This window comes from Triticum aestivum, chromosome 4B, assembly GCF_018294505.1.
Source record: "Triticum aestivum cultivar Chinese Spring chromosome 4B, IWGSC CS RefSeq v2.1, whole genome shotgun sequence".
In the NCBI taxonomy this organism is placed as follows: Eukaryota; Viridiplantae; Streptophyta; class Magnoliopsida; order Poales; family Poaceae; genus Triticum; species Triticum aestivum.
In genome coordinates, this window is record NC_057804.1 from 562,075,175 (window position 1) to 562,085,087 (window position 9,913).

General features: G+C 50.5%; 3 protein-coding genes across 3 annotated transcripts in view; 1 reads left to right on the forward strand and 2 right to left on the reverse strand.

Annotated features, from left to right (window-relative positions):
- Positions 1–1,008: 1,008 nt before the first annotated feature.
- On the reverse strand, positions 1,009–2,707 carry LOC123093254 (annexin D4). The gene is made up of 2 exons (XM_044515162.1): positions 2,230–2,707; positions 1,009–2,108 (listed from the first exon to the last, which is right to left on the reverse strand). Exons 1-2 carry the CDS (start codon positions 2,462–2,464, stop codon positions 1,195–1,197), a joined length of 1,149 nt encoding a protein of 382 aa, XP_044371097.1. The 5' UTR covers positions 2,465–2,707; the 3' UTR covers positions 1,009–1,194.
- A 2,378-nt stretch (positions 2,708–5,085) lies between these two features.
- Positions 5,086–7,191, forward strand: LOC123093255 (annexin D3). The gene is made up of 6 exons (XM_044515163.1): positions 5,086–5,543; positions 5,638–5,783; positions 5,913–6,143; positions 6,243–6,458; positions 6,563–6,652; positions 6,752–7,191. Exons 1-6 carry the CDS (start codon positions 5,468–5,470, stop codon positions 6,950–6,952), a joined length of 960 nt encoding a protein of 319 aa, XP_044371098.1. The 5' UTR covers positions 5,086–5,467; the 3' UTR covers positions 6,953–7,191.
- Positions 7,174–9,913, reverse strand: part of LOC123093256 (mitochondrial fission 1 protein A) — a 6,412-nt gene continuing 3,672 nt past the window's right edge. The window contains exons 4-5 of the mRNA XM_044515164.1: positions 8,079–8,142; positions 7,174–7,513 (exon numbers count right to left, since the gene is read on the reverse strand). Of these exons, the coding sequence (XP_044371099.1) occupies positions 7,413–7,513; positions 8,079–8,142 (165 nt within the window). The 3' untranslated portion in view covers positions 7,174–7,412. The remainder of the gene's footprint in view (positions 7,514–8,078; positions 8,143–9,913) is intronic.

Here is a 9,913-nt window from a genome sequence, read left to right on the forward strand (position 1 = left end):
GAATCACTTTTCTTGAGGAAGCGCAAAATCTCCCATGCACGGGACCTCCCATGCCTCCATCTGCCATAGAATACACAAGCCATTAGTGAGATACGCATAGAAAGTGTGCTCAGATGTGTCAGCTTTAGGCCCGAAAGAGAGCGTGAGATTGACTGCATGGACACATGATTCTCTCTCCACCAATAGAAAAGCTAGTACTTTATTTTTCATGTGAGATATTAATTCATTTGTATCTTATGAAAATAAATTATGTTTTTGATCTTTTTACATATTTGGATTTCTGATGTCGAGATCTTTGAAACAAGATCAAATTTGAATATATTTTAAATAGTTTTAAAATTCATGAAACATATTTCACTTATTTCTAAAAAACAGATTTCACTCGTTTCTTTAAAACTGGGTGCTGAATATATCCCAAACACTGATCTCACTCATTTCAAAACGCTGATTTCACTCATTTGGAAACACTTTCACTTATTTTAGAAGACTTGATTTACTCATTCAAATAATTTTTTAATCATTTTCAAAGAGAATGATTTCACTTGTCTAAAACAACATATTTCACTCATTTCAAATAACATAATTCAACATTTTTCTAAATCATTGATTTCATTTAGTTCAAAATACTTATTCCACACACTAAAAAAGTTACTAATTTCAAAGAGGCGATTTCACTCATTTCACACAATTTAGAAAAAATGTTTTCACTCATTTCAAACAACTGATTCCAGTCAAATCGAAAAACAGATTTCACTCATTTCAAAAGAGTTATTTCGCTCATTTTTAAAAAATCGCTCATGCAGAAATATTAGATTTCGACAATTTCAGAAAACATATTTCACTTGTTTCGGAAGACTTATTTCACTCATCATTTCAAAACACAAATTTTACTCATTTGAAAATCTGGTTTCATCCATTTCAAAAACACATTCCACTCATTTCAAACAATGATTTAAAAGACTTATTTCACTCATTAAAAAAATACAATTTCACTTGTACAGAAAAATGTGTCATGGAAAGAAAATTATTTTTATTCAATCATGCGGGATAGTGGAGATATCCATACATTTGGACGTAAGATAAGCAGTAGATAATTAACACGAACTGTCGCTGCGAAAAAGCGATTAATCAATTAAGGTAAATAGCAAAAAGGAGAGCAAATTGACCGGCTCCAGCTGACTGAGCTTCAGTGGATCACTTCCCGATCATGGCGAGCAGCGCGTCCCTGTAATGTCCGTGGGTGTTCTTGGCGACGGCGTCCACGAGCTTGGCACCGTGCTGTTTCAGGTAGGCCTCCTTGATCTCCTCCATGTCGGCGTCGGAGCGGGACACGACGACGCGGGTCAACGCGGCCTTGGCCTGCTTGTCCGCCCCCTCCTTGAACGCCCCGTCGATCACCTCGCCGAAGTACTTGGCCGGCGACTCGAGGCACCTCACGGCCTCCCGCAGGCACGGCGCCTCGCCGCCGAACTCCTCCTCCAGCAGCTTGCTGTGGAGCTCCCTGTACAGCCTGAAGGTCGCCCGGAGCTGCGGCTTGCTCCTGGTGGCGAGCACGCGCACCACGAGCTCGCTCTGGGCCTTGGCGCCGGGGCCGGCAGAGAGCGCCGCGGCCTCCTCCCTGGCGAGCTCCTCGTCGACGCGCGGGCCCTCGTAGCGGTAGGCGCTGACGAGCCCGAGCAGCAGGCGGTTGGCGGCGGCGTCCTTGACGCGGTACGCCACGTCCTCCTCGAGGGAGCGGTGGTAGAGCGCGTGGTAGGCGCGGCGGGCGCCGAGGAGCTCGTCGGCGGTGCGCGTGCAGGCGAGCTCGACGAGGACGGACGCCGGGTGGTGCTTCTTGTGCAGCGCGCGGTGCGCCCAGCGCGCGTCGCGCTCCCACGGGTGCATCGCCCACAGCACCATGAGGTTCTTGAACCGGGCGAACTCCGTCTTGAGGTGGCGCACGTAGTCGTCCGAGCAGCGCTCGATCGCCCCCGCCCCCACCGCCGCCGCCGGCGGCGTGAAGAAGCCCGGGAAGCCCCTCCGGAACTGCGACCGCTTCTCCGGCTGCTTCCTCCACCGCCCCAGGGCCGACACCAGCGCCGTCTCCTCTACGCCCAGGCCGCCCATCCCTGCAGATCCGAACGAAAACATATAGCCGATGGAGCATCCGAAACCAAAAGTGATCGATCAAGAAGAAGAGATCACTGTTCGGTTTCAGGACAGGTGGTTAATTTGGTTCGCCGTACGTACCTGAGAAGGCCTTGGTGAGTTCCTGGTGCTCGTCGGCCATGGTCGCCTCCTTGATGCTCTGGCTCTGGCTCTGCTGCTCTCTCCTGGGCGGCCTGGAACGCAAGGGCGACGGCGACGGCGGTGGAGCTGCTGCTACTGCAGTGCTGCCGTTACTGCTCGGCTGTGCTGCAAGAAACTGCTGCATCGGCTGGCCTTTATACCAGAGGACGCACGCAGGCGTCCACCATCCAGGCATGGCCCAAATGCTTGTTAATTTATGCTAGAATAGTAATACGATACCGCCTTGCCCATCGATCCTTCCTGCAACGTCTCTGGTGCATGCATGCATGCATGTTACTACTACGTACCAACTTGATTACAATTCATTCAATCCAGAGAGGGTAACGTTGCAGGAGATTACTAGCTGATTGCCGTTCCATAGAAGCATCGAATTCGCCCTGGCCTGGCCTGCGTCGCTAATAAAAAAACAACCGGAAGAAATTGCATTCATGGTGGTGTGCATGATGGCCACTCGTGCTGCACGTTTCCTTGCACAGTAAGCAACGAACGACGACAGCTGGACAGATATAGGCGTGGGCACGATCGTTGAATTAATTAGTTCAACGTCCCCGCTAAATTTATTGGCAACACATGGGACCGCCGTTCATTAGGAAAGCAATCCAGCGCTGCCATGCATGTGTCGACGTCGCTAATAAAATTTAAGAAGAAGAAGAAAAATGAAACGAAGAACAGAAGATGGGACACGACGAGTGTAAGGATGTGTCCATGTAATGCAACCTTGAGCTACGTTTCACACGATTTTCTGTTGAATATTTCATCGCATAGTAGAGCTCTCAGTAACTCACGATTTCCGTTTCTCCCTCTCTCTCATCTCTCATTTAGCAATCAATCCATCATCTCCCAATCCTCGTGGAAAGCACACGCATATAGTATTATGTTCCGTCGTGCTCGTGGCATCCATGTGCAGATTATAATTAGATTAGAAAAAGATTATAATTAGATTAGAAAACGAGCTATTTGGGAACGCGCTTTGGTCGTGCGTTCCACCATCCACCGGATGCAACTCCTCCATTTTTCTTGAGATTTGTTGCAGTGTGTATTAAGGGCAGATGATCTATTTTTGACAAAACAATCGGTTCGCCCCATCTTGCATGTGAAGGACTAAGGAGGAGATCAGTGCGATCTGGTTGCTTTGACAACATCAAAGGCATTGATTGATTGATTAATTAGTAGAGCTAGCTGTAGGTGGCAGATAATCTTCTTAGGATCTTATTGCTCAACAGCCTTACCTGAGGGATGACAATGGAGGACTGGTCGGGTAGTGTTCCTTTCAGATTTGGAAGACAGCATTGCTTCTTCCCAGTCTGGGATTTTTCACTCTCTTCTTCGTGAGGGGGGATATGTGAGATCCTTTTTACTTTGATAGATACAAATATTATGTTAGCCCGTGATTTATCTACCCATATTAATGTGATTGTGTAAATAAATATTTATCAAATCCTACCCGAGCAAAACGTGATTGATTTACCTAGCTAAATAATTTTTAGAATTTTATTTGATATGATCACTTATTTGATGAAAATTTATTGGCTTATCAAAAATATAATTTTATTTGACAAGTCAACAAAAGGTGGGGCAGTTAAGATAATTTTCAACGAAAACTGATGAAAATACCAGAGATGTGAGGGGGAAAGTCAAAACGAAGAAAGGGAGGAGGGCCATATGTAAGGTTGACAAAGTGTTTTGCATGACAAGAAAGAGAACTTTATGAAAACCGATAAAAGAACACTATTCTTTTATACATCATTTTTATGTGACTAACTAGATGTCATGTGACTGAAAATCGAGCCGTTGGATGCAAGATGGATGGCCAGATAATCTTCTTCAACCTCCAAAACAATTCATTGTTCATCTTCTACCTCTGGACCGACGATCTACCACAGGCCTAACCGCCTGCTGCCGCCGCCCGTGGCGAGGCCCGCGCCAGCCTCGCCCCCGCTCCCCCTAACCGCCTTCCATCGCCGTGCTGCCGTCACCCCCGGCCATCCCTCTAACCTCGATCATGAACAATTTTTCCGATGAACTGCACCCCTACCCCCAACACCACTAAGATAGATCATGGGGTCAACCTGCCACTAGGATAGATCATGGGGCAGCCTGCCACCCTAAGATCGATCACGAGGTAACTTCTCCGGCGAGTGGCGATTGTTTCTTCCTTCCCTCTGGCGGCTGCCTCGCTTATCTCTCTTTCAGGCGTTTCTTCCTCAAAAATATTACGCACGTCTACGCAAGATATAGATCTATTTCCTCCTCCACAAGAATAACTCTTCTCCTCCCATCGGCGCCGTCGCTGGTCTGTCCCATCTCCTATGGTCTCTAGGCCATGGAGGTGCGAAGGATCTCGGCCCCTCGCCGGCGGGAGGGACCCTGTTCTCGTTCTTGTTAGAGTCAGCGTCTTGGTTGGGCTGTGTGGCGGCGGCGATATGTCCCTTGGTAGGAATAATGTCCACGTTCTATCCCCGCCCCGATGGTGCGTCAAGCATCGTCGGAGGGCGTGTGAAGGTTTGTCTCCGTCGGATCTTGCGGGATTCAGTCGGTGCTGGTCTTCGGTGGATCTATTTGGATCCGGTGTCCGTTCGTCTTCGTTTATGTGTTTACAGATTTGATCCTTCTGATCTACGACTTTCTTCATCGGCTTGGTTGCTACTCTAGTGCGCTGATCCTATGAGGCCTTAGCACGACGAGTTTCCGACTGTCTACTACAACAAGGTTTGCCCGACTCCGACAAGGGAGAGGCGGTGACGGCGGCGCGCTTGCTCTAGTGCTTGTAGTCGTCACTAGGTGGTCGATGGACATAGTTGTATTTTTTGTTACCTATGTTGTTCTTTGTAGTGCCATGATTGAACATGAATAGATTGAAAGTTTCTCGAAAAAAGAAGAAGAACGAAAATCGACTGACCCAAATTCTATTTTCAGGCGACTTACATCTAGTTGTTGTGTTTATTTTAAACAGTAGATATCCTACCAAAAGAAAACAAGACCAAGGCACACTCAAAACATCGGAGACGGTGAAAGAAAAACTGAACCGCGGGGCCCAAACGTTCAATCTAGAGTCCCTATTGCACGCCCTCGGCCAGCACGCTCTCTCACCTACCAAGAAAAACTTGCAACTCCTTCCTCCTTCGCTCCCTCCATCGAATCATCATCCTCTGTGCAGAGAGCAGCTAGCACGCGGGAGATGGCGACCATCGCCGTCCCGACGCCCCTGCCGTCCCCGGCCGCCGACGCGGAGAGCCTCAGGAATGCCGTGCAAGGTAACGTACCAACGTTCATACATGTTGATCATCTCCTTTCTGCGCGTTTTGTGTCAAGCGCTCAAGTTTGCCGGTCGATTTCTGTTTATTCAAGGCTGGGGCACGGACGAGAAGGCCCTGGTGGAGATCCTCGGCCGGCGAACCGCCGCGCAGCGCGCCGAGATCCGCCGGGCCTACGCCAGCCTCTACAAGGAGTCCCTCCTCACCCGCCTCCACGACGAGCTCTCCGGCCACTTCCAGGTACTCGCACCACACCCACAGTCCATCAATGGAAGCTTGTATTACACGGTGATGATCTGTGCTGCAGCACGGATGATGACGATGTGCTGCTGCGTTTGTGCTCATTTCATTTCTGGTGATATAATTAAGAAAGCGATGGTGCTGCTGGCGACGGACCCGGCGGAGAGGGACGCCAAGCTGGTGAGGGAGGCCCTGGGCAGGCGGGGCGACGACAGGGACGCGTGGGTGCTCATCGAGGCCGCATGCGCCGCCACGCCGGAACACCTCGTCGCCGTCCGCCGCGCCTACCGGTCCCTCCATGGATCCTCCCTGGAGGAGGACGTCGCCGCCTGCTCCGCGTTCCAAGAACCGCTCAGGAAGGTGACCACTCCTGGAAAAGAACCGAGCAATCCATTCCAGAGTAGTAGTATGTAGTATAATGTTCCTGGCTCCTGGGTGCTTGCTTCTTGGTTGTTGCAGCTGCTGGTGAGCCTGGTGAGGTCGTACCGGTGCGCGGAGGAGAGCGTGGACATGGACGTGGCCAAGCTGGAGGCCGCGCAGCTGGCGGAGGCCGTCAGGAGGAAGAAGCAGCCGCACGGCGGCGAGGTCGTCCGGATCGTGAGCACCAGGAGCAAGTCGCAACTCGCAGCCACGTTCCGGTGCTACAAGGAACAACATGGCAGCGACATCGAAGAGGTTTATTAATTATCACCTCTTTTTGTCTAACTAATAGTAGTACGGATCCAACTGGTGAACTGAAGCGCTTGTTCTTGTTGCTGTTGCTGCTGTTGTTGTTGCAGGACATGAAGCAGTACAGCAGCAGCCAGTTTGCAAGGATGCTCAAGATTGCTGTCTGGTGCCTCACATCTCCTGAAAAGCACTATGCAGAGGTACGTCACGGCACGCAGATCAATCAAACACGTGGGAATTTTCACTGATCCTGTGGTGTGGGAGATGAGATGAATCCTCACTGTATGTTCGTTGTTCAGGTTATCAGGTACTCCATCTTAGGACTTGGAACGGACGAGGACACACTCACCAGGGCAATCGTGTCCAGGGCCGACATCGACATGGAGAAGATCAAGCAAGAGTACAGGGTCAGATTCAAGACGACCGTAACAGACGACGTCGTCGGTGATACCTCGCGGTATTACATGGATATCTTGTTGGCCTTGGTAGGGAAGGAGTGAAGATTGAAAGAATTTTTTTCATTACTACCACAAGACGAGAAACGTCTACTAGACCATACCATGTTGTTTGTTTGGGAACATTGTGTCATCAAATTGTAAAAGCACAAACCAAAATAATTCTACAATTATCTTATGCTCTTCTGAAATTTTCGCGTCAACATCTTCCGTTGGCACAAGGAGCAGCTCCTCTTATGCTTGTAAGATGGATTATCAGAATAATATGAACCGAGGCAACAGTCTATGATCTAGCATTACTTAACATGCATTCTTCGATCCAACGGTGGAAATGTCGTAACATGAGAACTCATAGTGTGATTAAGGTTGGTTGTCCACCGCGGAAACAGGACAGGAAAAGGATAAGTGCGCACATGCGTGGTTGCAAGAGTGCGAAGGTAAGATTACGCAACTTTACATCAGGTTCTTGCTCATCTAATCATCTTATTCACTGCATACCGGAGCCTCATTTCTTCCTGGACGATGAAGCAGCAGCTATGATTCCACCAGCAACAAGCCCCACAAGTCCAAAGGCGCCAGTCACAATGGCCATGCCAATCATACCATCTGCATTTAAACATCAGTCAGTCATGTTAATTCTTCCAAAGGATCACAAGTGTTACGTATGTCAAATAATTAGAGGATGCATGGCCCAACATTTAATTTCGTGGCATGTGAAGAAACAGACTTGTATAAACATATCATTTGTTGATCCTTCTCAACTTTATTGGGTGCCCGCTGACAGCAATGGGCTTGGGAGGTCCTATGCTCGCAGTATACTAGAAGAGCATTTGCTACTAAAGAACATTTGCCCTGATTAGTGTATTTGACATGTGTCCGTGAAGAGAGACCTGAAGGACTGAAATATCACCAAACAACTAGCAATGGACAGGGGTGCCATGATTAGATTTCGAGATCTTATGGATTTCAACTCCAGCCCACCCCAGTACGTTTGGGACTGAAAGGCTTTGTTGTTGTAGTAGTGTATTTGACATGTACAGTAAATGGTAGCAAATTAAAAATCAATTTACACTATTTTTATCTAATAGTCTGAGATTGCAGAAATCAAAATACTGTGCATTCATCTATATAGTATGAGATGGGACACTGCATGTCCAATGACATGTCCTACCTCTTTTGGTTTTCTCTTCAAGGAGCCTTTCCAAAGTAAGAGCTTGCCTCCAGTGAGGTTGAACCTGGAGAACATGTGATAGTGCACATTGATTAGCAATTTAGCCTCAAATTCAGGAGCATGCCATAAAGGATACAAAGTAAAGCTACAGACTAAACATAACAAGTCAAACTATCATTACCAAAACTTTACTAAAGAAAATTACATTACATTCAGCCAATTCGGTAGCAGTTTATACAAAATGAAGTAATTCCATATTGTAATTGTCTAATGGCATGTTTTCCAGCGTAATGCCTTCATTTTTCAGAAAATTAGTAAACATGATCATAACCCTGGTAGGAGCTAGGGCCCTACCAGATCTAGGGCGTAGGTTGTATGGGAAGGAGGGGGAAGGACGAGGGCTGGTGCGCGGCGGCCGGCGGCGTGGCGCCGTCCTTGCGACGGGAGCAGCGGCGGCGAAGGCAGGAGGGGGGGTTTAGGTCTCCCGGCTCCCTAAGGGAAGCCGAGCAAATTATGATTGCTTCTTGCTTGATTAGATTGATACATCTCCTCTCCTTATATAGAGAGGTTTACTTGACTCCTAAGCAAACGATCCTAATATGATAAGATAATTGGGCTAAGCCCCTAATTAAGATACTTGGGCCATAACCCACTAGGCTAAGCCCCTATGCCGGTCATAACACTTCTCCCCGCCTGCACAAACAGCTCGTCCTCGAGCTGTAAGGTGGGGAAGCGCTTGTTGAACTCCTTGAGGTGATCAACCAGCGTCAAACACCTTCGCGACAGCTGGGGCGGCAAGGTCGGCGGCGACGGCGTCCTCCGGAATGTAGTCTGCAACCTCCAGGTAGAAGAGTCGCGGGTAGGCGTGGCCGGGCGTGTAGAGCTCGTCGCAGTTGAAGCACAACCCTTGGCGGCGACGCTCGAGTAGCTCGGCCGAGGTGAGCTGGCGGAACGGGCGCGCCGCGGTCGCGGCGAGGGGTGCCGCGGAAGCCTGAACAGGCCGACCCAGAGCGGGATCTGGCCAGGGTAGCGACCCAGTGGCCCGGGACGGTGACTCCTGCTGGACGGCCACCGCGCGGCGCTCGAACGCGCGGGCGTAGTACATGGCCGTCTGGATATCCTGGGGTCCCTGAAGCTCCACGTCCACGCGGATGTGATCCGGAAGTCCACCGACAAAGGGGTCGGCCCGCTGCTGCGCAGTCACGCCCGACGCGTGGCATGCCAGGGCCTGGAAACGGTCGGCGAAGTCCTGAACCGTGGAGGTGAAGGGAAGGCGGCTCCCGCGGATCGGGGGCCCAAAACGAAGGAGGCAGAGCTCGCGGAAGCGCTCCCAAGGGGGCATGCCGCCCTCGTCCTGCTCAAGGGCGTAGTACCAGGTCTGGGCTGCACCGCGGAGGTGGTAGGATGCCAGCCAAGTGCGCTCCGACGCGAGCGTGCGCTGTCCACGAAAAAACTGCTCACACTGGTTGAGCCAGTTAAGCGGGTCCTCCGTGCCGTCATAAGTGGCGAAGTCGATCTTGGCGAACCGTGGCGGCGTCTGGGTCGGCGCGCCATGGCCGACCGGCTCGACGGTGCGGAGCAGTGATGATGACGGCACCCGGTCAACGGTGGGGAGACCGTCATAGGCCCCCGCGGAGCCGGACGAGGCCCCAGACTGCAGCGTGGGTACCGGCGGGTCCCTGGCCTCCGTGTAAACTGGCGGTGGTGACGTCCCGGTTAACCAGGCCGGGATCTGGGACGGTGACGGCGGAAACCGGACCTGCTGGATCGGGAGGCCTCCCGGTGTGGACTGGCCCAGTCTGGAGCTGGGCGGCAGCGGTGGGAGCTGGACCGGC